The sequence below is a fragment of the Halichoeres trimaculatus genome, unplaced genomic scaffold (assembly GCF_033239565.1).
Source record: "Halichoeres trimaculatus isolate MK-OKI-2021-1 unplaced genomic scaffold, fHalTri1.1 fHalTri1_scaffold_19, whole genome shotgun sequence".
In the NCBI taxonomy this organism is placed as follows: domain Eukaryota; kingdom Metazoa; phylum Chordata; class Actinopteri; order Labriformes; family Labridae; genus Halichoeres; species Halichoeres trimaculatus.
Genome location: NW_027437197.1, coordinates 15,504,869 through 15,530,491, shown reverse-complemented (window position 1 = coordinate 15,530,491; position 25,623 = coordinate 15,504,869). Strand labels below are relative to the sequence as shown.

The window sequence follows — 25,623 nt, the reverse complement described above, 5'->3', positions numbered from 1 at the left end:
CACTTTCACAATGCTGTTTCCCAGGCTTTTTTCAGATTTATTTGTCCACTTTGGTAGAATTCAGTTGAAACCTGACCAAATACAGATCATCCTGAGATTTAATCTTTTAGGTATAGATGTTCCTTCTTTGAGCGGCCCTTTCCATATTTTTAGTTCCAAAGAAAACTTATTGAAATCTAATAACTTGAGCCTCGTGCTGGCTTTAACTGAACTGGAGCAGTTTTAACAGAACACGGACTTTGTATTTTCTGCCCCATTACAAGTCACTGTCGGAGGTGATGTCATCATGGCCAGTATCAACAGAGGGATCAATGCACTGATGGTCTTTGAGTACTGGAGCGCTGACCTTACCATAAAACCTATATAACAGGAACAGGGCTATCCACTCTCTGTGTTAATCTCCATGAACACTCTGTAACTTGGAGTGAGATATTGGGAAGTCTCCAAAGATGATGCACTAGTTTAGAAATGTTTCATTTATTAATTGAGCACAAAGAATGAAATGGTTTCATGTTGCATGCATGACAAAAACAGAAGGGACGGGAGTGCAGACATTCGATTACATGCAGGTTTATATTGTACTGAGTCCATTAGTTACAAATACTCCACACCAGAGAGAATAATCTTGTTCTGAGCTATACAGCCGTTACAAAAATAACTATGTACAAGATCCTTATCATCAATACAATTTGCTCTTACTGTAACTTGAAACAAAGATGCAACAAACACACATTTTAGGCAATAACGTTCATCAGAGCAGATGAACTGAGCTACCTGTTGTATGCCCGCTCCTTCTTGGCCCTCTCTAAGGCCTTGTCCATAGTTTTCTCGTTCTCACCCCGACACTTGGGGCAATACCACTTCCCCTTCGGCTTGTGATGGAGCCCGACGCAGGAGAAATGAAACCACTCGATGGGACATTCATCGTTATCACAGCCGATCATCTCTCCGTACGACACCTGCTCACACAGGCAGTACGTGGGCTCGTCTGGATCAATGGGCAGATCTGGAGGCGACACTTCTCTCTCTGACTTCCCCTTTGACCTTTTCTTCTTCTTTGAAGACGTCTTGGCTCTCTTTTCTCGTGATGCCCCCACTCCGACATCCTCGACGTGCTCCAGGCCTCCGTAACTTTCACGATTTTCTCCATTCTTCTGGCGTCTTGAGCGTTTCCCTCCAGATTTGTCGACACCGCCTGAGCCTGGGGTGACCTCGTCCCGCTTCTTGTCATGGTGGCTGGTTTTGCTCGAAGTGATGGTGGCTGCTGCTACTGATGACATCATGGATGCTGCAGTGGTTGTCATGGATGTTGCTGTTGGAACGTGTGTCTCCGGGGCTTCTTGAGAGGAGAGGAGGAGCTCGGAATGCCAGTCGATTTGGCGTGTTCGGTTCTCAACCAGCTCCACCTGAAACGAAGAAAGTTATCACCAGTGTTGGGGAAGTTGCTTTTAAAAAGTAGTGTTTGCTCATTACACGTTACTTCTTGAAAAAGTAGTCCCTTACTTTACCTAGTTACCCTCTACGAAAAGAAACTTTTTTCTGTTACTCATTACTTTTACGTTACTTTTATGGTGCTTGACTTTGGGCAAAACCCTATCTCATTTCCCAAATGTGTATCGGCCTACATAAAGTTCTACTATGGAGGACATAGCAGGTAACACTTTTGAGCTCTTTTTTTGAAAATTTCTACAGAGCACTTGTCAAGAAAAACAATAATGCCATGATAACTGACTGCTCTCTGCATGCCATTGGGCGTACTAGCCTCAGTGTGGAATAAAAACCTGCGACTGTTGCACATTTTCGCAGCTGAGGCAGTGTTGCTGTCAAACCGGTCCCTGGGAAAGTTATCTTGTGCCCAACTGAAAAGGAACTATGTTTTGTCACCATATTTTCAGTAGTAACACTACTTTTTACCCAAAAAGTAGTTAACCCGTTACTACCCAACACTGGTTATCACGTAAACAAAGCTCCAACTGCTGTTCTCTTCAGCTGAATAGGATGACTAAAATTTTTGATACATAAAATCAAGACTGACTCTAGCATTCTCAATCCTGCAATGCATCTTTATTAAAGTTTACCCAGTTCTATTCACTGAAAATACTGCACAAGATGACTATATGAGAGACTGAAAAGAGTTCATAACACACACGTCAAGCGGAAGGTTAAATATGGTGTTATGTGCCTAGAAACCCTTTATTGTGGATTTATTAAAAGAGGATCCAGAGTTTACTGCTAACATCTTCTAAAAGTTCCAGGAAGATTTTTCCTGAAACTGACTCCAGTTCAATTAAAATCTATGTAAATCACAAAATCATTTACTTTCACATAAAAGACCTTTCAGTAATCCCATGTACCAGTTTTTCCATTCTTATTCACTCAACAGAAAAATACTTTCTGAAAAATTTGTGCAGAATTTTACTCAGAGACTGGAAAGTGTAGCAGTGAGTAGGAGCTCAGGGTTCTGTACTCACCATCTGACCCGCAATCTGGATCTTCTCATCCCCAAGCTCCTGGCTGCGAATCAGCGCTCTCTGAATGGATAGCTGGAGCTTTCGCCTCTGGAGCGTGTCGGACTCCCGGCGATATCGTTCATAACAGTCGTCAAGCTCTTTAAGAACATCTGCAAAATCAAAAATCCATGTAAGAAATGTGGAACTGTAAAGGGCAAAACAGAAGTCTGCAAGATCCACCAGCACCATCAAATCAACAGCAGGTATTTCCCTTTTACTGACAGCAATATTTACTGCTATCTTTGAATAGAGCACAAAAATGAAGCTGCAATGTTTCTCAAGCTGAACTAAGATATCTGCAAAGTAAAATCTTATCGATTTGGGTCTTGCACATCTAATTTCTTCACCTTGATACTTGGCATCGATTTCCTTCATGAGGGACACGCTCCTCTGCAAATCGAAAGGCAGGGATTCCACCAGGTCCAAATACTCTTCAACATAATTCACAACAACATGGCTCGGATCGCCATTGGTTGGGTTCAACATTATGAATCCGTCTTCACCCTCCCTCGGATATTTTGGCACCAGCACCTGTTAACAATAAATCACAGTTGGATTAAATGCATTCGGCTGCTGCAGAGCTCTGAAGTGCAGAATTTATTTTCATTCTGGGGATGTTTTCCACACAACTATCACTACAATCTCTCGAATCAGCTTTTCTTACTCACTGAATCTTATTTTGTGAGATAAAATTGACTAGAACCTGATGGGGGAGTGTGCAACTGCCCTGGAGTCAGTCATCTTGATATTGCTACGTGTACTTTGATTCTGCCAACATAGAGCTAAACTATGAGGGAAACCGAAAAGTAAGCAGCAAATGGAAGCTATAAGGAATTTATGAATGCGTGAATTTGATGGATATCAAAGTACTGGAATATGTTCAGACGTGTTGACGATTCTGCAAGGTTTACGCAGACAACAAAGATAGCTTAGCATCCACTCTCTGTTAGCCAGTCTGACTCGCTGGTGACCTATAAGCTTGGTCATATTGTTTAATATATATTTATAAAGAAAATAAACTAAAATGTAATAGATAGAATCGCCCTTTAATGTAATCAGGGCTCATATAAATCCGTTACTGCGGCTAAAGTACCAGCTTTTATCGCTGTAGTCAGTTATTACTACGGTACGACTACCAGTCTGCTACGATTATTTAAGCAATAAGCGCACAACACAACCACAAATCAATTTAGTAAGGAGCACCAAACATATAATAATACGTCATTTTGTCTCCTACAGTTGGCGCAGTGCAAGCAGTTTTGTTTCAATGCAACTGTTAGCCCAATTAGCATCTGTTAGCTTTCCAATCATAACGCTTCGTATGGTACCGCTTCATTTATCATTACACTTAAGAAAGCATTCAACAAGAACTTCACGAAACTTATTCAATTCTTAAAAATTCCAAACAGTTTGCAGATGACCTTACCCGTTTGGACAGAGGGAGTATTTCTGTGACAAATGAGGTGGCTGCTAACGCTAGGTCCTGAATGGAGCAGACCGTAGCATTGTAAGGGAGGCACTAAGTGTCATAATTCAGTCAAATGTGAAGCAGTTTTCAAGAGAATGCCATTTACGGCGTTTTGGTCGTAAAAACAATGATTCACGCGTCCTTCGTTGAAAACTCTTTATTACTACATATCAGTTCGCAAACTGTTACATTTTAGACACATTTTCAGGCAAAAGTGTCTCACTTTTCCCAAGGAACAAATTGGCACATATTATCTTTCGCAAACTGTATGGAATGCTGATAGTGTCATAATTTTTCCCACTCTTACCAGCTTAATTTTTTGGGGGACACTTGTAATTTGTAGCCCCTTACTTTCTAAGTATTATTAATTTTTAGAAGTATACATATTCTTAGGTTCGATTTTCATATACTTAAGCTGCACGTCGCATACTCATAATATCTCTAAAAATCATAAAAAACACGAATACTTAAATTTATTCAAATTTTTTCCTCGATAGATTTTTTTTTTTAATCTTTAGAGATGATCATATTCTCAGATTAGGTTTTTATTATACCCCTGTTGTTACTTATCATTTCTTTGCCTTGATCATGTGTTTCAATACTCCAGGTTAAAAATGCCATCTTGTGGACACAAAGACATGCCTTCATGATGCAGCACGCTCATCAAAAAGTCACTGACAAAAAAAAATCATATTTTTATTTTATTTCAAATCTCAAACAGGTTAATGGTTTACAGTGAAGAAATATTTATTGGTATCTCAGTGTCTTTGGGAAACCCCAATTGTCAAAAAATGTTTTTTGAAAGTCTTTGTTATACTGACACTAGGTGTCACTTTGTGAATCTTCAACACCAGTCAGCATGTTGCTTATATAGGCCTGTAATGGTTTTAAAACTGTATTTAACTTGATGCCAGAATGACAGGCCCGTAAGATCACACTTCAGTTAACTCTCAGATAGTATGATGCAATTTAACACCCACTGCAATAACGTGAGTGGAAATGAGCACTTCAAAAAGTAACAAAAAATAAATATGCCATGTTTTACATGTAACCTTAAGTCAAATTTCTTAAATTTCTATTTAGTGTTCATTTTCAACTTGTCAAAATCAATGCCTGAAAAGCATTCAAAAACAAAAAATTGTGTATTGTAAAATTGTTTAGGGAATATTTTCAGCTTTCAAAAAGCTTGCTGAAGGCTGATCCAATCTCCTGGATCATATCCGATGTAGTGGTGGACCGGCCGTGTCGCTGGAATGCTTGATTGTTGCACTGTCTTGTAAGAGAACAAGCTGCAAATGCTGCAACTAAGGATGGATTCCCACTGCAAAAAAACAAAAGCATAGAAATTATTTATATCAAGCAAAATTCCCACATTTTAAAAGCGATGTTACCAAAAGAAGCATAACATGCTTTACCTTCTGACCATATGAGCTGCAGAGGCAGTATGAGCCCAGTGTGCAAAGACTCCCATAGATCCTGACAGAAGATCTCCCTGTCCTCCACATCTTCTCCCACTGCCCTCTTGGCTGCATTTGATGACTAAAAATGAGAAATAACTTTCAAATATTTGTAGAGATTCCAATTGAGTGTTGCTTCACAGGATCTGCTGGTTAAGTTTGTCTCATATGTATATATTTTTACTACTTGATATGAACCTTTACTGCCATCAGAAATAAGATCCTGCTGTCCTTTGAGCACCACAGTCAGGTTCCCCATGGCTGCGCTGAGCTGCATGACATTGCGCTGATGATCACTGCTGTCCATAGGCTCATGATGCTGTGGCAAAATCATGTCAAATCACATTAATACACATACTTGTGTTAAATTTCATTAAATTTTCAAAGACCTACTCTGCTCAAAGACCCACCAGTGCTTCATACAGTCGAGTGAACTCCATGAAGTTTGGAGTAAGGATGCCTTTCTGGTACCCTTGAATAACAGATGGCTGCTGTGTAACTAGCCATAATCCATCCTGGTGAAACACACACACACACACACACACACACACACACACACACACACACACACTTAGTGACTGCATACAGCTTTGGAAATAAAACCCATCTGTACAACAATAAAATCTTGGGCCTTACTGCATCAATGACGATAGGGATGTCTTTTGTTTTTGACTTCTCGATCACTTCCTGATAAGAAAAGAGAAGACATGTTTTCCAGAAATAAACTTAAATGCCATTCTAGAGGCATTCTATTGCTCATTTTAAGTTGATCTATAAAAAAGTTTCAGATGTTTCTCCTGTTCTTAATACTGTTTTTTTTTTTGCTTAAATCACTCTTTTTTACCAAAAAGATTTCTTGTTTCTGTTTCCACCAACCAGGATCTGCTTTAGCAGAAAGTTGAGCTCTGTGTTTCTTTCAGGGAAAGTTTTTTTTATCACATAAAAAAAAAAAAAATTCCTGTCAGTTCTTTGACATTCTCAAAATATGCAAGTCATGAGTTTTCAGAGAATTGTATTAGAAATGCCATATTGATTGGTCATAGAGCCAAAAGCATGAAGAGTTTGTCCATCAAAGCACACAAATGAAAAAAAAAACCATAAAAATTTCAACGAAGTAACTTCTAAATTTATTCCACATGCCTTCGTTGTTTTCAGGAGCAAGTCTTCTCTGCCAAGTCCTGGTCCCACAACAAGGCTGTGTAGTCTTGGGAGCCATTTTTCTATCTCTTCCACTGCATTAGGACTGTCCCTTCATACACAAACATAAACAAAAAAAGAGAGAGAGCCTTTGAATGCACAAATTAAACCTGTACTGTTATTTCACACATAAATTTCACATATTATTACCCAGAGCTAGTTTAAAGAAAAGCTAAAAAGGAATGTTGTTTTTTTAATTTAAAGATATTTACATTCAAAGGTTTGGTTTTTAAAACTGAAACTGCAAAGACCATAAACATATACGTAAAAACATAACGACAAAAATTATAAATGAATGAATGAATGAACAAATAAATAAAACTGGCAACAGATAAACAGATAACACTGGGGACACTCCTATGGGTATTATAAACACATTTTCCATTTTCTTCCTTTTTTGGTTTCCATTAATTTTTTTGTTCCAAGATGTGAGTAACTTGGTCTGTGCAGCTAAGATCTCTTTCTTTTTATTTACATTTTAAGATTATTATATTTTCAGGTTTGAGTTGTTATAAACTGTATCCACCCCAAAGCCCATTGCTTAATTTCATTTTTCTTCGTAACTCCTCTGGTTCTCTTTTACTTATCTGTTGATGTAAGTTCATTATCTCAGTTGATGTTGTGTCAAAACATATAGATACAAATGTATAATGTATCTTTACTTACAGAACAGGGTGAACGATGAGTTCAGGGCTGTATGACTTGATAACAGTCGCAGCATCTTTGGTGCAGAAAACATGGGACAGGTCAGCCCCCTTGAAACAAAACAAACAAAGATAATAATAATAATAATAATAAAGAACATTTTCAGCAACATTAATAATGGATCTTGAATAAGTATGAACAGATTCACTTACTGCTTTTAATGCTGAGATAGCAGCAAAGTATGGAGCTCCTGTATAGCTTTAGGGGTTTGAGATATAAAGAATAATTGTTGTGAGTGAAAAAGTATGTTTATGATGCTGATATTGAGGACGAGTTGGTGTTTATATGTCATACTCTTGGCATCCTCCAATGATCCCAATGCGTCCATCTTGTCCCTTGTGCTTTTTAGATGTCAGTGGAGGAACTATGCTCTTTGCAAGCAACAGGAAGTCTTCATCCATGCCTCTGTGTGACGTGGAGCCCAAACTATAGCAGCGTTCAAATACTGAGGGAATAAAGAAAGCAAATGTTTTGAGGTGTGAATACTTATTCATTAAGAATTACTGTCTGATCTATGTTTTGACTTTGCATGGATATATTAGTACCAAACCACCCCACTAAAACACAGAAGGGACATGGAGTGGCAGCTTTCATAGAACACATTTATGTTTAGTCTTCACACACTCCACGTCCACGTTGCACCCATTACACCACTACCTAATGCCTGAGGATCAGGGCTTGAAAGATGACTTTGTCGGGTGAAACAGTCTCTCTGGGGTGAAGGGCGTTTAGGGTGACCACGTGTACATGATGAGGAGGCACTGGAGAACACCGGGGGAGCAGTTTTACATGGAGAGGCTGCAGACCCAGATCTTGAGGAGGTGAGTGTCGAAAACATCTGACCAAGCATCTGCAGCATGTGAAGCTCTCTGGTGTGTTCAACTTCTCTGCGACGGTCTTCTGCCTGCAAGCGCTGCTCTTCCATTCGATAAAAGTTGTCCTCAGCCTGAGCACTCTGCTCAAGGAACTGCTCCATTAGTTTCTCCATGGGGAAGTTAGACCGCCGCTTTCGTGGGCGTTTTGGCGACCTGGTTGGTAAATTACTGGCTGACTGGCTGCTGTGTTGTAGGCGAACTGAAGAGCCTGCAAAAGAGAATGGTGAGAGTTTTTGTGATCATGTAAAATAAATAAATATTAGTTTGTAAATTAAATCAACAGATGGAGAACTTACTGTTGTTTCCCACTGTGACTTTAACAGGAATAGAGATGGGGACAGCCGGGTATTCCAACTTGACTTCAGTCTCAGCAGGGTAAGGGCACTCCCCTGTGCTCTCAGAGTATCCATCCTGAGCATCCTCCACATCCTCCTCCAGGCCATCCCCGGCCTCCTCCCCTCCCACCCCGCTCTCTATGAACTCCTGAGGGTCAAGAGCTGCCCGGTTGCTCAGAATCCTCTCCATGGTGTCATAAAACTTACAAATCTTGTGATACTGTCCGTTGTTCCGCAGATTCCCCTCTTTTGCTAACAAATACTGTCTCTTGAGGCTTTTGATCCGCACCCTGCACTGTTCAGGTGTCCGTTCAAAGCCCATCGCGGCCAGCCTCCGGGAGACGTCTCGGTACACGAAGCTGTTTCGGAAGTTTCCATCCAGAGCCGTCTGGATGTCCTGCTCCCCCCAGATGTTCAACAAGGTCCTCGTCTCTACATCCGACCACAAGAAGCCTCGCGTTGTGTTCACTTGCATATCGGATCCAAGCAGGTTTTCTTACGGTGTAACCTCCAGCACAATGAGCCGAATGGAGATGTTGACACTGCGGATTATGATGGACGTCTGGTCTGGGTCTCTGCTGCGGGCTGCATCACAGCTGCGGGACTCGGTTATCCCAAACAACATCAGCGGTCAAAACTTGCCGAAAAGGCACCATTACAGGACGTGTTGGGTTATTATTATAGTTTCAACTTTGGAATCAAAACAATAGATCATAAATCCAACTCTTTGAATGCTACCTAAAGCCTAGTCGTCTATGTTTATCCTTTCACGTCGTTCCCAAAGTGCGTAGCGTAGCACTTTGACGGAACTGACCCAGGATCAGTGTCTCGAGCCTCATTGGGAGCCGTCACCTTCAAAGAGAGGCTTCAGAACTGACCTCTGATCGGTCCTATGGGGGTAACTTCACCTCCCGCCCGCCCACCAGGTTTCTGCAGGGTCCTAAAACCCCTTAAGTCATCTTGTCACCTCACACGAAAACAAAACGGGCAGCTTCATTGTACATAACATAACAGCATAGTGCTGCCCTGAAAAATGTATTTACAACATGATACAAAATCATTAAATCATATACCTTCTTCGTGCAAAAAGAGCGAAGTGGCGATAATTGACAGCGTAACTGTGATCAAGCAAAAGGCGAGTATCTGACTCTGTTGAGGCATGTTGTCCTTTTATTACGTGTTTCCACTGACACGTGACAGCCCCTCTTGTTGTTCACATCTTCTTGCTCTTACCTAAAGAGGACCCACGCTTCAGCGCTGTCAGCTGCACAGAGATGATCCGGATCATGAGGCGACTTTACCCCTTAAGAGAGCAATACAGGAAGAAAACACAGCGTGCTGCCTTCAAATGTGCCTCGGAAATTCAGATTCTCAGAAGGCTGGGAGCTGTCAGCAATCCGGCGAAGCTAAAGCTACAGCAATAACGGAAGTCGTTGAAACTGCACTTCCTCTGATGGCCGCTGGATTCTGATTAAATGTGACGTCAGCTTTTTTTAGCTGCATAACTCTAATTAAAAAAATCTTGACCAATCATTAATAAAGCTTTAAGCTAATAAAATTGGGATTAATAATGAAGAGAAAAGACTAAGCTTTTTGGGCTGTCCAAACAAATCAACCCAGCTCCTCTCCAGATTATCATCCTTTACTGTTATCTATACATCCAACTTTTTTTTCAAAATGACTAAACGCTCCCTGGTGGGATAAAAAATAATAATAATAAAAAAACAAACAAACAAACAAACAAACAAGACAATGAAATTCTGGTGGGGGTGGTTTGCAAGGGCTACTAATACTGTTGAGTAAATACTTATTCCACACTGGTTTATTTCATTGTACTTCCAACCAAGAGAGCATCGAGTTAAGACCTCAAAACAAAATCCTCTTTTATTATATTATAATCTAAAATGAACATCAACAAAAAATATTGTCATGATGAACTTGCATTTCTGTTTGTAACATTTGTTGCCTCATGCTTATAAAGATGGATCGCAATGCAATGTGACCCAGCAAGTATGTCACAATAACTTCCTCATTTAAACTTAAACCCAGCACAGTCTTTGTTAATATCATAGACTGTATAATTGTTAATATTTTCATATGTAGTTTAAATTTTGGAAGTTGGCCTCTAATAAAAAGTGGCATTTTACTTTTCAAGCTGAAAGCAGACAGTCAAAGTAAACACCTCTATTAGAGTAACACTCTTTATGTTGCATCGCAATAAGTCTGAAGAGGAATTCCCACAGTTAAGACACCTCAGAGACTAAATTTCCCTCTATTTATTTGTCCTTTTATATGTATGTCATACTTAAGAGTACAACCATGGCCTACCAAGAGACTTGTGAGATTAGGTGTGACAAATCAGATGTCAAAAACAGAAACATGCCCCAAAATTGTTTAAAGGGCAAATTCTATATGTATTTCCCTTGATTTATCTTTTAATTACTTGACGGAAACGAGCTTCCATACAAATCAAACAGTTGGGGGCGGTACGATAGCCTGATTCTGGATGAACCTGACAGTCCGTACCCAGGGAAAAACACGCCCCTTGGACCTGTGGCTCCACACTTCCTGTTTTACCTCAATTACTTTAGAAGTTTGGACTCACGCGACAGACTGAGATGAGTTCGTGCTTGTTGACATATATCGACTTAAGTACCTAAAATGATGTTAGAGAGAAAGATTCATCATAAATCGGCTCTTAATTTAACGAGTTAGTCCGTGTTTCCTGCCCCATAGCGGGACCCGACCCAGCATCATGCCCGAAGTGTCGAAGATGAAGAAGCCCGACGTGAAGGTGGTCCTCCTGGGAGACATGAACGTGGGGAAGACGTCGCTGCTCCACAGGTACACGGAGAGGAAATTTAAAGACACCATCAGCACGGTCGGAGGGGCGTTTTTCCTAAAACAGTGGGGACCGTACAACATCTCCATATGGGACACAGCTGGTAAACCCCCTTTATGTTCTTCCTTAAACACTGTTGAACTCTTATCAGGTCTCATTCCTCTGTTCTACTGACTGTTTACCTGATAACCCGTGAACCCACCACCTGAGGCAATCACTGCCATGTGACCGCTCAGGCAGCCTGCCTGCCTGTCTGCCTGGCACTCTGTGGCCTTCACTGCCTGTGTTATTGTTGATACGCACAGGTAGACTGTTTATGATGCCCTTGACAAAAGAAACATCATCAACCTGTCGTTCAAAAGCTTTCAGAATAAATGCAGGTTAAAACAAGATGAAATAGGATTATCCCTCCCACTTTAAGGATAAAGAACATTTAAAACAACTCAAAAATTAATCTCTTAATCTGTGCAGCCACACAATTGAATAATTAACCAAATACAGTAATCTTACTTGCTTTTTTCTTTGTATCAATTTGTATTAATAAGAGAAATAAATAAATAAATAAATAAATAAATAAATAAATAGATAAATAATAAAGCATTTTATTGAACTAAACAAATACATGTAATGTGCTATGCTCTGTTTCCTGTATGTTCTGCTGTTCTGATCCAATAGCTGTTTTAATGTAAATATGTATTTCCACACATCATAGAACGTTTTCCTGTTTCCTGCTTGCTAAATAACAGTCACTGTTCAGTGTTTGTACCATGTTGCTCAATATTGGAGCAGTCTGACCCGTCGATGTCTGTCAGAATTTATCATACAGTTCTGAGGAACCAGTATGTTTTTAATATAATACTCACTTTACACTTAGTTCCCAAGTCTTTGGATCACTGCAGGCCTCACTGACTCATGACATTATTCCCTGAAATAACCAAATTAGACAATGGCAGGAATGATTTGGTGGTTAAAGCTTTCAACTTATTGTGTGAACCTTTAAACTCACACACGCGTCACAAAAGTGAAGCTGGTTAGCCACAGAGATAAGAAAAGACGGTTTGTATCAGCACTAAAACATTACCGGAACTCTGTGACCTGCAGCCTTGCTGTAGAGGAAGAGAAACGCTTCATCAGCGCTGACTCATTTCAAGGATTCTGTTGCAGAGACAAAACAGAGGAGATTGTAAAGCTTTGAAGAGTGACAGCTGTGAGTGACGTTCTGAAACCTGTTTGAAAACAACATATCAGCTGCTTTGTTTTCTGAATGAATGAGCTTTTCTCTATTTAGGAGTTCAGTTTTTGAGAAGAGTGTCAAGGTTTTGGTCGTCTGCTCTGTTCCTCTTAAGTCACATGACAGAACCATGACAGGAAAGCTTGACTCTTGTCTTTACATGTCAGTCCAAAATTACAAAATATAGTACTTTTTTGGAGCATGTGGAAGACTGGCACATTTTTAAAGTCTGACTTTTATTATAATCTGATCTACTCCACATCCAGACCATCCTGTGGCTTTCTAAAACTGATGCAAAAAGTTTCAGGAGAGAAGGATGTATGCATTTATTTAATAAAACAGTCAGAGTAGGATTTACTTGTAAACTGGCAGCTAAGTTTGATCAACGTGATGCTCCAAAAGGCAGAATAATCTCACACAATACCCTCTTTCAAGACTCCCGCATATTTCAACAACAAGGCTTGTTTCTGTTTTCAAACTGCTGACTGTCTCACACAACTTCTCTCTACGCCCTGTGTCCTTTTTTTTTCTAACCGTGTGTATTTGTGTGTGTATTTTTCTTCTCAGGTCGCGAGCAGTTCCACGGCTTAGGCTCGATGTACTGCCGAGGCGCAGCCGCCATCATCCTCACTTATGACGTGACCAACTGGCAGAGCCTCGCCGAGCTGGAGGAGCGCTTCCTGTCCCTGACTGACACCGCTAACCATGACTGTATTTACGCCGTAGTGGGCAACAAGGTGGACCTCACAGACCCTAAAGCTCAGCTGTCCCTGGGGTCAGATGTGGCATCTGAGGACAGAACTGATAGTGAGGTGAGGACAGATCCACAAGTCCTGTCTGCGTGCCCCACTCCCCCTGCCTCCCCTGCGTCTCTCTCTGGTGTGATGGTCCAGAAGCAGGTCACAGCCGAGGATGCAGCATCTCTTTACGGGAGAATTCTGCGCTACAAAGGCCTGGAAGAAAGCAGCAGCCTGCCCGCAGAGAAGATGTGCTTTGAGACAAGTGCAAAGACAGGCTACAATGTGGACACTCTGTTTGAGACTCTGTTTGACCTGGTGCTGCCCTCCATCCTGAGGAAGAGGGATGAGAACCAGGAGTCTCCCACAGTGGACCTGGAGGAGTTCAGGGGGGGAAACAACAAACGGGCAAAATCCTCCTGCTGCTAGGATTAGCCAAAGAGGTGGCTTTTTTTAATGAAGGACAATCTACACCAAACACACACTGTGATGGTACTACTTCTGTGCTCTGACTGAGACCCACAGCATCATTTACCTCTGGAATCATATACACACCCACACACACATTTCTCTATTCTGTGAAGGCAGCCAGAATAAGCACCTAGCTTTATCCTCACAGCGTCCAGCAACATTTAATGTGTTTGTAAGGAAGGGAAATTAATGCTAGTAGAGCGTAGAAACATTTGCCAAGATGACTGAAGCTGCACTTTTCACCCTAAAGGGTTAAAATTAACACACTTAAAGCGTCAAACACTGCTCTTTGTTAATGTTTCAGATCTAGAACCACACATTTTAACAGCACTAATAGTCAGCAGGTCGGCAGATTCGACTGTTTATGCTTTAAGATTTTCATAAAACACACTTTTGTTTTCTCTAATGCTGAAATGAGTCGTTTATATTTTTCATTACAAAATGTGGAAACTTTCAATGACTGTAAATAATTAATCTCCCAGAGGAATTTTCAAGTGAATAAATGAGAATGTTTTGGAAAAGCTGATTTTAAAGATAATGATAATTTTGTTAAAAAGAATTAAACTTCAACCTGTTCTTATTGAACTGCTGGGTGGCAATGATGCATCTTCAAATTTAAATCCAGGATCCAGGATTTATTTAACTTTTTAAGTTCCTTACCTTTAGTCTGTGAGTGGGTCAACGTAAAAAAAGTTACAGGGAAACATTACAAATCTAAATATTCAAATGGCTCATGTAGCTGCATTCCTAGAGTGAGGCATGCTACAACCAGGCTGTGGTGATGTTATTTGAAGCATGGGTGACTTCAGCTCATCTTTAGTTTGAACCATTCCTGGAGGTTTTGGTGCAGTGGGCAGGTGCCAAGTCCTCCTAAAACAGGAAATTCAAATCTCTGTGAAATATGAGGTGAAGTCTCCTTGTAGACAAGCAGCAGATGACAAAACCTTAAACCATCGACTAGATTTACATGCTGTCAACATTCGGGTGAAGGTCAATTTTCCGGTTTATGAAACATTCGAAATAACCCGTGTAAGCAAACAGGGTTTTCCACCAAAACAGCGACGCATGGACCACATTCATAGACTGTATAAAACAACAGCATCTCGACGCACGTAGAACATCATGATGCAATGCGCGTCATTTCCGCTTCTTCTTACCCTATCCATAGCAACAGCAGCAGCACGGTGGACTTCCTGTACTCAAAAGACCAAGATTCCTTGCGAACAAAACATGCCCAGAATGCATCGATGTTCCATTTGATGGGGATATCCCAATAGCCGTATATATGACCAAATATTCAGGTTGAAAAAGCAGTAACCTAGAGGTGATGAAAAAACTGGAATATGAGCAAATTCCTGTTTTTAAAAATGGTTATTGCCAATATTCCAAATATTAAAGGGTCAATGACTGCATGTAAACGTATCTGTGGAAAATTTACTTAGGACTTTAAGACACTTGCATTCCAGGCCTCTTCACTTGCATCTTTTGATTCACTAAGTCCAGTTCTAGTTAAGCCCTCTTTGGACTCTCACTGTTTCAGGAGTGTCTTGATGTTAGGAATGTGACTGTTGTTGTTCCTAAGGACGTCTGTATGCTCCGACTCCAGCCTCAGCCCACTCCTCGTGAAGCTCTCCAAGGTTCTTGAATCCACTTTTCTTGATAAGGCTGCAGTCATCCCTGTCGCTTTGTGCACCTTTTATTACTGCACAGTTCCTCTCCAGTCAGCTTTCCATCAATCTGCTTTGATTCAGCTCTCTGTGAACGGCAGTCTCTCTCTTGATTGTGGTTGCATGTTCTGAAACAGACTCAGAGATACATGTTATTGTTTCTGTTTCATGATTTCTTCAAACTCAAATTTTGCCTTTCAATCGTTCAGTCATGATTATATCAATGAAAGTAGATAATTATGGTCCGTCAGATTAAAATAAGCAAGGCAGAGTGAGATTAAGTAGACAAACAGGCCAAAATCGACAAACAACCTTTAATCTGTACAATCCAATGAAATAATCACGTTATGAAAATTACTGTAATTATATTACAAATGAAACAAATGCTGTCAGGGGATTTTCAGGCTTAAAAAGCTGCTTGTTTCCAGATAAGTTCATTTTTGTGTAGCAAGACATTTGACCTACTTTCTGAATTGTGTTAAAAAAAATACTGTAATCTGACCCCAGATCAGTTTCCAGAGCAGGGATTTGATACAACAAGAACTTTGATCTGAGCTGTTGACTCTGCGTCCCGCTGGCAGCTCAATAATCGGTACATTTGTAAAAGCAAATGAGTGCGTCATGAGGGGTTTTGGATGTGGCATGTTTACCAGACTCCCCAGGAGGGAGCTCAAGTTTATTCAGCTGATATAAATACAAAGAATCAGTGCATCATGTGAATGTGTGGAGTATGAAACGATGAGCTGCAGACTTTCTTTCAAAGCAGATGAAAGCAAAATATTTTTAGTTAAGATTCATGAAATAAAAGTAAGATAATGCTGTCAATCAAACAAAGATACTCAAACTTCTACTGAAGCAGTGTTAGTGGCTTTCTGGTAAAAACATTTCAATAAACTGAAGCAGTGCATACATAAGGCGTCTTTGGTTCAGCTGTATTTATGGTCTCTGGAAGTAGCTGAGGTAATAAGTTAAACAGTAAGCACCAATCCACATTGATCCTTCCTCTCCTTGGGGACAAACACGCTTGTTGCATCAGTCTTTATGTTTCAGTTTCTCATGTACGGTGATGGTAAAACATGTTTAGGGAGATGGCCCAAACCACCTGGAAAGATTTCTTTCAGTCCACTTCAACTGAAGTTTTTTTTAAAGGTTCTTCATGCAGACCTGACAGCGGCTGATTCGAGACAGAAGCTGTCCTGCTTTCAGCGTCGCTGACTCCGGCTCAGTGTGGAACGCCTGATCGACCGAGGTGAGCCAGAAGCTGTGCTTGTTGGCGAAGTAATGGCATGTGCCTTTGGCCCCGTTACACTCGATGAATGGCGTTGTGCGGAAATCCTCCAGGCAGGAACCTGGTGACGACAAAGACTGACCTCCGCCTTCACTTCCTGCGGCTGTGTGCTGTGGAGATGAAGGTGAGAAGTCAAATGTGGTCTCAGGTGTTTGGTGTTGGAGGTAAGGGAATAATTATTATTAGATGAATCAAGTTTGTGAGTAGAGCCTCAACACTTCTATGGCTTTAAGGGTCAAAACCTTTCATTTATTTGACTCTTACTCACCAAAGTGGGTCAGATTTCTGGAACTCTTCCCTCCCTGTCCGGTAAACACCCACACCTCTCTATTCCTACACTCACACTTTGTAACACAGGAATCCTTTTGTGGATCTGCCAGCTACAAGGTAAGATGTTTTTTCCTCTGTTCCCCACAGCTTTGTCCTCTTGTCCTCTCAACTTTGTACAAAGTCATACTCACATGTAAACCGACAGTAGTGTAAATCAAATTAGTGTCACTGACTCAAAGAACCAAGGCTCTAAACTCACCATGAGGAAAGAGTAGCCGATCCACAGACTACGCCACCCTGCAGGACACTGTGGGATGGTGATGTCCTGGCTGTGGACTGCGATAGCGACCGATGGTGCTTCACACACCGAGCAGCGGCTGATGTAAGGTTTGATCTCTGCCTCTTCAACAGGCATCATGGGAAGAGGAGCTGTCGTCGATAACCAGTAGGACTTGTCGTTTCTGCTGGCGTAGTAACAAATGTCTCCAGGGTTGCAGTACAGGAAAGGCATTGTGTTGAAGCGAGGAAGGCAGGAGCCAGCAAGACCTGAGTGGGACAAGGAATCAGCCTGAATGGGGGCTTCAGACCTCAAAGTGGGGCTAGATTTCATTTCCTGGTTATTCATTTTATTTTGTTTTACTTCAAGAGTTTCTCAAAAAATGATGATCAAGAAAACTTCAAAGAAATTTGTATCTAAAATGAGTTTGACACTTAATGTGAAATGTTAATATAAGGATACAGCTGGACTGAACAGACTGAACTCAGATTAATGAGCCTAATCTTTCTGGGATGTCTTCTGTTTCGTTGGATCACAATGTCAGAGAAATTCCCTGTGGGAATGTTTTCCTGACATTCTGACTGAGCTGCCCTGAAATGATCTCACTCAGGCATTCAAGAGGAAGATGCACAGATAAAACTATGCCCTGTTTAAATGTAATATCAGCCTCTCTGTTGAAATTCAGTGACACAGTTCCCCCCCCAACGTACCCAGGTCTTGGTTATGGGCCTTCTCTTGTCCCTCCAGGTACAGCAGACTGTACCCGTCCCACAGTTTGGTCATGCCTACAGGACACATGGGCTTCTGATCTGTCTGACTGTGTTTCACAAGCAAGTATCCCACGCTGACACTGCGACCGGGCATACCAGGTAAACCTGGGATGCCAGAATTTCCACGGCGGCCTGTAGAAAAAAAAAGAAGGCCTCTTAGTGTTCATACAGCACAGACCTGTTCAGCTAGCTTGCAGTATTTAAAACGCATGAATGGTAAACAAAACCACACCTCAGCTCTGCTCAGGTCATGACATAACAACAGAAACAGACCCTGGATGATTTTTCATCTCTGGATCAGTTTTCAGTTTGTTCTTTCTTCATTCATTAAATAGACTTTTACAAAACCCTCTTTGTAACAGCCTCCCCCTTAACTCTCCAACTTTAAATCCTTAATCCAGGATCATGAGGTTAATCCTTGGCTGGCTCACAGCGTCAGACGTACCTTCCATCCCTTGCAGACCAGGGTGGCCACCTTGTCCAATCTCTCCACGGAATCCCGGTATTCCTGGTCTTCCCCCGATACCGGGCATACCTTTCTGACCGCTGGGTCCCATGTAACCTTAACAACAAGACGATGCAGACGTTATGATCCACACTCTATTCACATAACAAAAAAAAAGGTTTTAAGAATAACCCACCCTTATCTCCAGGGGGACCATCTGCCCCTGGTCTTCCTTGGATTCCCTTTGGTCCTTGAATACCCTGTGGTCCTGGAGGGCCCCTCTCTCCAGGGACTCTGATGGGTATTGGGAGAGGACCTCGGTTGCCTTGAAGCCCTTGATATCCTGTAGCACAAGAGGATCACGTGAAGGCTGAGAAAAGCAACAACATGAAGAACAGCTTGGGGGTTAAAATCTGTAACGTACCTGGAGGTCCAGTGATCCCTTTGGGCCCAGGTGGTCCCCTCTCACCCTTAAAACCCATCTGACCAGGAACTCCCATCAACCCTTGTTCTCCTTTCACTCCTGAAAACAAAAATAGAACTAGCTTGAGGACATATTCAGCTGGTTTTAGATGTTCTGATATAGTTTGATTTTTTGTTTCTCTTTGACTAAATCCGCCACCTTGGTTTTACCTTTTTTACCAGACACCCCATTAGGCCCCCTGTATCCCGTTGGACCTTGATTTCCCCTGTAACCCTTGTGACCAGGGAATCCAGGAAACCCGGCTGTCCCAGGTAAACCTTTCTCTCCAGAGATGGCATCCACACCAGGAACTCCTCTGGGTCCAGGGAGTCCTGAGAAAAAACATACATTGAGGGTAAACAAATATCTTTGTATGGAAAGGGAAACAAGACTCCCTCAATATTTCATTTGTCAGTGTCAGAGATATTTGATTTTTGAACGGTTTAAAACATGCCCATAATATGATGGAGGTCAGACAGCTGTGGGATGGAAAATGTGCAAATACAAGGAAAGATGAACTTTAATTTCTTTAAACAACATTTAACATCTCACCCTGGAACCCTTTAGGTCCCAGAAAGCCAATGTCCCCAGTAGGTCCAGGTCTGGCTTGGGTCCCAGCTGGCCCTACAGGGCCGCGCAATCCTGGCAGTCCAGGTTGACCATAGTCCCCTGAAAGATTTGTACACAATCAATTTCAAATCTTACACCAGTTACACCACAGGAAACAAATCATTCATAGTCTCCTTTTGTTCAGAGTGCTTTAATGACTTTACTCTCTCAATGCAACAGAGTAATGGCTGACCTTGGGGCCCTGGGGAGCCTTTCAGACCCTCTGTACCGGGGAATCCTGGTTGTTTGTTGGGGTCACCACTGTCTCCTTTCTCTCCTTTGAGTCCAGGTTCACCAGCTGGTCCAGTGATATTCTGACCTGATAGAGATGCAAACAGAAGCTTACTCCTGAGGTTTTTCTAACATTTTGTTTTAAAGTAAAGTGCTTTATAAACAAAGCTGAGTTGAGTTTGGGTTTATTGAGCTTAATGTGATTGCATGAAACTAGCTCACAGATCTCAAAATGCAACATTTGTTTCTTTAAACATGAAAATGTAATTGAATACCTGGTGTTCCAGGAAGACCCTGTTGTCCTTTCAATCCATCTAACCCATACAGACCCTTCAGGCCAGGGAAACCTGCACACATGAGCAAGTATCAGCTGAACCAGAGTGGACTACCAGAATGGAGTTAGACTTAAGCGTAGTGGGTTGATGGTGATACCTCTGTTTCCTGGGAAGCCAGGAAAACCTTGTTGACCATCTTTCCCAGTTGGTCCAGGAAAACCTTTTAGACCTTGGCTACCTGGGGTTCCTCTCTGACCATCTGAGCCTGTAGAAAACAACACAACACCAAGTATGAACACTAAAAATGTCATTTCACATCTAAATAATTAGGCAGAGAAACTGGTGGTAATTCTCACCTTGGGATCCAAATACTCCTGGATCACCTGACTCTCCCCTTCTTCCTTCAATCCCATCAAAACCAGGGGAACCTCTGTCACCAGTTGTTCCTGGTAACCCTGACTGGCCTGTAAAGTGGGGATCAAACATCTAACGTTAGAAAGATGACAGCTGTTTTAGTCAAACAGCACTGATCAAGTTTGTACCTGGATCCCCAGTTGAACCCGACTCTCCTCTTACTCCTGGAGTTCCTGGGAGGTCTATGCGAGGGCCCCTCTCACCTGTCATCACATTCAGCATAAATTCTCACCTGGTTTACACATCTCAATCTGTAAACATATTTACTTTGATGCTCTACCTTTGGCTCCTTTCTTTCCCTTATCTCCTGATGCACCGTAGGCACCGGGGCTTCCTTTGCTCCCCTGAGAAAAAAGAAAAGAGTGACAAACACGTCAAAGTTCAGACAATAGTCACTTTTTATGAGATGTATCAATGACAGAAATGTAACTGGCCTTTGGAGAGTCAGCAGTAAAAGTTCACAAAACTTGACAGTCACTAAGACACTTTCATTTCCTCTGCTCACCCTGTTGCCCGACATTCCCTCGAAACCTGTGATCCCTCGGTTTCCAGTCAAGCCAGGCATTCCTTTTATCCCCGGCAGCCCCTGTGCACCATGATCTCCAATATGACCTTTTTCGAGGCTGGGGTCTCCAGGAAGACCATGAGCTCCCTCTGTCCCTGGCACACCATAGAGACCCTTGGTGCCTAAAGAAAAGATGAGGATGTGTTGAGGGGGTAAAGGCCTGAGAGGACAGAGGATGTGTGTCAGAGAGAGGGTCTGATTTAGGGGACGACTTTGTTTTCACACACCTCTTTGTCCGGTGAAACCTTGACTTCCTTGAGGTCCCAGGTCTCCCTTGGCTCCCTTCATGTCAACTTTCATCTTGACTGAGATTTCAGGCTTCGTCCCTGGTGGTCCTCTCAAACCACGGTCACCTGAGAAACAGTTGTGGTCGTTGTTGAATGATGAGTTGACTCAATGTGATTGTCTGAAGCCGTTTGGATCTAAAGAACCTCACCCTTCTCTCCACTTAGACCGGACTGTCCTGTGGGGCCAACTTCACCCATTATTCCCGTTTCTCCTTTCGCCCCACCAAAGCCCTTCAACCCTGACTGACCCCGGTTCCCTTCAAATCCTGACATGCCCCGAGATCCTTTGGAACCTGGGAAAGGAATAAATCTTTAGAAGCTAAAAACCATTTCAAACAGATTCAACAATGATCGGAAAAACTATTTGTAATTTTTAAATGTCAAAATCTGAAAGAAAGTCAATTATGTGAGTAAAAATATGAGACACAAACCCTTCAACCCCGCAAGTCCAGGGCGCCCCACTCCACCAGACAGTCCTGGGTCACCTGATGGGCCGCTCTCTCCGAAAGCACCGTTATCACCGAAAAACCCTGGAAACCCTTTTAACCCTACTGGACCTGGGGGACCCGGATCTCCGTCAGTTCCTCTCTCTCCAGTCAAACCTTATGAGAAGGATGTCAGGCAAGAGTTAGTGGAATGGGACAAACATGACAAGGACATTTTGGAAGGGGGGCGTCATGGCTGTCTCACCTGGTTGTCCCGTGTTACCATGTGGCCCAGGAGGACCTGCTCTCCCAGGAACCCCAGGGTAGCCAAATTTTCCTGCTGGACCAGGTCTTCCTTCCTCTCCCTGAAGACCTTGGGGTCCACTCTCACCCTTGAAACCGATCATACCGGGCATCCCGGCCATTCCTGGAGAACAACAGCGTGTCAGTCCTCTATTCTCTATGATGATGCTGAGGCTAAGAGAACGAAGCAACGCAATGGCGTTTGGGTAAATAACAGATCACGAACAAGCGCCAAAATGAACAGATGACTGACCTCCGTAGCCAGGGCTTCCGGGTTCACCAGGTGCCCCTTTATTTCCTTGAAGTCCTGGCTGCCCGGGGTCTCCGAGAGGTCCTTGAGATGCTCCCATTACCTCTCCATGAACGCCCTTGTCACCCTGAGGCCCCTGTCGGCCAGGCATACCAGGGAAACCAGGGGTCCCATCGAAACCTTTCCTGCCGGGGATTCCCTCTTGCCCACGGGGGCCAGTGAAACCTTTAAAAAGCATTTAATGTTAACAAAATATCATCTACTGGATCTATTAGACTCTTTTCTTTAATTCATTTCCTGGTTGCTCCTTACCTGGTGGTCCAGGAGGGCCACCGAAGCCTTGCTCTCCTGCTTCTCCTTTTTCTCCAATCGGTCCAAAAAGACCCGGTGTTCCTCTTAGTCCTGGGATTCCTGTTAAATGACCCCATGGTAAAAACATCTGTCAAAAACTGTTCAAAGAGAGTACCATGAAGACAACATCCAGTACTAAAGCTTGTATAGTCACCTGGAAAACCTTGTAATCCACCAGGTCCTCTAAGACCAGGCGGTCCAGGAGGTCCCGGGACAGCACTACAGGGTCCTGAAGAGAACATTACAGAAGCACAGATCTTAGGAAACATCAGGGTTGTTTGTAAATCTAAAATGTTGATGTGTAAATGACTATACAAGTGCAGTGATTTTTTTCCTCTGCCCAGCGTGGGTCGTTTTCAAACTCAGTTTTATCTTTAGCTTATAACTCTATTAACAAAATGCAAACTGTAAAATAAACTAACAATGATCGTGCAGGAGAATCCAAAGGCGAAGCTCAAAAGAGTTGTTATAGAGGAGGCAATAAGGTGAAAACATTATTGTACCCGCTACCTGTTACATCCACCTGTCCTCCATCTCCTCTTGGAATACAGCCGCCTTCAAGACGCGAAGGGCGAGAACGAAAGAGAGAGGCATTCGACACAAGAGTTATTCAGAAACACAAGCATTAATTTTCTCAAACAAGCCGAGCCACAGCTGGTTTGAGGGATGCAGCCTCTGCATCGAGGTGAAGAAGAGTAAAGGTTGATTAAACAGAAAAATATACTTTGACATGCGTCCTGTTTGTTTAAACTCACAAGCCATTAATGCTCATTCACATTATACTGCTCAGTATTAAATCACAAGAAAGAGAATTCAAACAGAGGCAAAGTAAAATGTATTACTCAAGAGATGAAATAAGTCAAACTTCTGTTAAGAGTTCAAGCTCAAAAGGAGAATTACGCAAAAAAACATTTGAAGATTCAACAAAAGCATCAGAGAGAGTAGACAGCTGTCTCTCACCTGGGGCTCCAGGTGTTCCTGGGACTCCAGGATATCCTCCAAGACCTTCATCACCAGGTAAACCAGGCTGGCCTTTGATGCCAATCAGGTCAGTACCTGGTTCCCCTCTCAGGCCTTGTGCACCAGGTTGACCAGACCGACCTGGGAAACCTTTGTCACCACGTTCTCCACGGGGGCCTTCTCCCTGTCACGGTGTCAAGCAGCACAATTACTAAAACACACACAAGTCATTTTTATGACAGGAAATGAGACAACACCACCTCCCCCAACGAAACTATTAAAACTGATGAGATATGGTTTAATGAGAAATGTTCTATTTGCATCAATTTTGGCGCCCCCTGTGGACAAAATGATACAGTTATCTCTCTGCTCATCTTAATGTGGCCATGCGTAAGTGTTTCTTTAATGACAAGTGTCCATCTGTTAGAGTTTTTAGGCAGTTACAACAAAGAAAGAAGTGGTCGACCTTTATACAGATGATCGTGTTTGCTATATAAGCTCGTCCAGCTAAATCCCCTCACAGGAACTTCAAGTGTAAGATGAAAGTTGAGGAGGACTCACTTGAACACCTCTGGCCCCAGGGGAACCAGGAAATCCATTTCGCCCTGCAGCACCTGGTGATCCCGGCTCACCGTCTCGCCCAGAAACCCCCGGCTCTCCCTGTAACCCTGCAGCGGCAACAAGCATTCAAACATCTTCACATGCACAAACACAGGAGGCACACAAAGGCTGACCTGAAATGAACTGCACCTTTCTGCTTGGGCACAACCAGCTCTCCTTTGCGACCTTTTTGGCCTGGAAGACCACTGGGTCCAGGAAATCCCTGAAAGACAGCAGCAAATGTAAGACTGAGGGCATGGAGGAGAGTTTACAACTAACCTGATTCTACTCACCGGGACCCCATCAGCTCCTTGAGGACCAGGATCTCCTGGGTCTCCCACCTGACCAAACTCTCCAGTCATTCCACGATCACCACGGGCCCCAGCAGGGCCTGGTGGCCCTGGTTTGGAGTTTACATTGTTGCATTCACATTCTCCATGATCACCTAAAGGAAGATGCAACTTCAGCCACAAGTGGAAATAATCTGTGATTAATTATATCATTCTTGTTAGTCGCATTTTGCCTACAGCACCTTTCAGTCCTTTGGAGCCTCCGTTGCCTGGTCGCCCCCTAATGCCAGGGGCCCCCTTGAAGTAATCACCCCCTGCAGACACAGAAATACAGGCACAACCATTTAGAGCTACAGTAATGGACGAATGCAATCTTGCTCCTTCCTTTGCCCACTGACTTACATGATCCTTTAGGACCCGGAGGGCCCCTTTCTCCTGGACGCCCTTTGCTTCCCGGGGGTCCTGCTCTGACAGCAGGAAATCCAGGTTCACCTTGTGGGCCTTTATCTCCCTGCTCGCCCTTATAGCCAAACGGTCCAATATAATCCAGCACTGACGGACCCACAGAGGAAATAAAATTCAGCTCATTCTGCTTAATCTCTGAACGACCTAAGTTGGGACGAGTTTTTCTGCTCCTCTTACTCACCTTGCTGCTGTGAATCAGATGCCGGGCGTCCTGGGAATCCAGGAAAACCTTGGTCTCCAACTGGGCCTCTTTCTCCTAGAGGACCTTGCTCACCAAGAGGACCAGGCGGACCCTCTGGGAGCATAGTAATAAATACAATTATGAGAATTTAAGTGACAGGTCGTCAACACTTCCCAACATCCCGACTCAAACTTTTCTACTGTGAGCGTGAAACTGATTCTTAATGAAGGATAAAATCTGCATGTGTTATATTCTTATTTAAACAAACTCCAAGATCAGACCACCAAACATGACTTCTTGCATGAAAAAAAAATATTTTGACAGGATCTAATGAAAATGCTTTAAAGTGAAGAGTGAAGTCCTGAAACAGGTGGGGAGTTGGGCCTCTCACCAGTTGGTCAGCTGTATG

At 42.7% G+C, this 25,623-nt stretch overlaps 4 protein-coding genes across 6 annotated transcripts in view; 1 reads left to right on the top strand and 3 right to left on the bottom strand.

Annotated features, from left to right (window-relative positions):
* Nucleotides 1–468: 468 nt before the first annotated feature.
* Nucleotides 469–4,071, bottom strand: ing1 (inhibitor of growth family, member 1). The gene is made up of 4 exons (XM_074694787.1): nt 3,937–4,071; nt 2,858–3,041; nt 2,472–2,620; nt 469–1,406 (listed from the first exon to the last, which is right to left on the bottom strand). Exons 2-4 carry the CDS (start codon nt 2,994–2,996, stop codon nt 771–773), a joined length of 924 nt encoding a protein of 307 aa, XP_074550888.1. The 5' UTR covers nt 2,997–3,041; nt 3,937–4,071; the 3' UTR covers nt 469–770.
* A 600-nt stretch (nt 4,072–4,671) lies between these two features.
* Nucleotides 4,672–9,589, bottom strand: naxd (NAD(P)HX dehydratase). Its single transcript, XM_074694786.1, has 11 exons — nt 8,509–9,589; nt 7,995–8,420; nt 7,632–7,782; nt 7,490–7,535; nt 7,299–7,387; nt 6,572–6,684; nt 6,072–6,118; nt 5,846–5,950; nt 5,634–5,754; nt 5,394–5,517; nt 4,672–5,299 (listed from the first exon to the last, which is right to left on the bottom strand). Exons 1-11 carry the CDS (start codon nt 9,020–9,022, stop codon nt 5,149–5,151), a joined length of 1,887 nt encoding a protein of 628 aa, XP_074550887.1. The 5' UTR covers nt 9,023–9,589; the 3' UTR covers nt 4,672–5,148.
* A 1,487-nt stretch (nt 9,590–11,076) lies between these two features.
* On the top strand, nt 11,077–14,353 carry rab20 (RAB20, member RAS oncogene family). Its single transcript, XM_074694788.1, has 2 exons — nt 11,077–11,492; nt 13,188–14,353. The coding sequence occupies exons 1-2, from the start codon at nt 11,303–11,305 to the stop codon at nt 13,784–13,786; spliced, it is 789 nt and encodes a 262-aa protein (XP_074550889.1). The 5' UTR covers nt 11,077–11,302; the 3' UTR covers nt 13,787–14,353.
* A 1,476-nt stretch (nt 14,354–15,829) lies between these two features.
* col4a2 (collagen, type IV, alpha 2) overlaps nt 15,830–25,623 on the bottom strand; it is a 63,832-nt gene continuing 54,038 nt past the window's right edge. For all 3 annotated transcript variants that reach the window (XM_074694621.1, XM_074694620.1, XM_074694622.1), the window contains 30 exons: nt 25,215–25,328; nt 24,971–25,120; nt 24,811–24,882; nt 24,572–24,723; nt 24,429–24,501; nt 24,240–24,346; nt 23,679–23,862; nt 23,229–23,273; nt 22,873–22,947; nt 22,680–22,778; nt 22,371–22,592; nt 22,080–22,241; nt 21,821–21,991; nt 21,539–21,682; nt 21,330–21,455; nt 21,043–21,224; nt 20,818–20,881; nt 20,666–20,740; nt 20,480–20,587; nt 20,281–20,388; nt 20,124–20,195; nt 19,811–19,936; nt 19,561–19,677; nt 19,179–19,340; nt 18,970–19,068; nt 18,742–18,888; nt 18,546–18,662; nt 18,041–18,232; nt 17,313–17,599; nt 15,830–16,893 (listed from right to left, as the gene is read on the bottom strand). In XM_074694621.1, the coding sequence (XP_074550722.1) occupies nt 16,639–16,893; nt 17,313–17,599; nt 18,041–18,232; nt 18,546–18,662; nt 18,742–18,888; nt 18,970–19,068; nt 19,179–19,340; nt 19,561–19,677; nt 19,811–19,936; nt 20,124–20,195; nt 20,281–20,388; nt 20,480–20,587; nt 20,666–20,740; nt 20,818–20,881; nt 21,043–21,224; nt 21,330–21,455; nt 21,539–21,682; nt 21,821–21,991; nt 22,080–22,241; nt 22,371–22,592; nt 22,680–22,778; nt 22,873–22,947; nt 23,229–23,273; nt 23,679–23,862; nt 24,240–24,346; nt 24,429–24,501; nt 24,572–24,723; nt 24,811–24,882; nt 24,971–25,120; nt 25,215–25,328 (4,007 nt within the window). In that variant the 3' untranslated portion in view covers nt 15,830–16,638. The remainder of the gene's footprint in view (nt 16,894–17,312; nt 17,600–18,040; nt 18,233–18,545; nt 18,663–18,741; nt 18,889–18,969; nt 19,069–19,178; nt 19,341–19,560; nt 19,678–19,810; nt 19,937–20,123; nt 20,196–20,280; nt 20,389–20,479; nt 20,588–20,665; nt 20,741–20,817; nt 20,882–21,042; nt 21,225–21,329; nt 21,456–21,538; nt 21,683–21,820; nt 21,992–22,079; nt 22,242–22,370; nt 22,593–22,679; nt 22,779–22,872; nt 22,948–23,228; nt 23,274–23,678; nt 23,863–24,239; nt 24,347–24,428; nt 24,502–24,571; nt 24,724–24,810; nt 24,883–24,970; nt 25,121–25,214; nt 25,329–25,623) is intronic.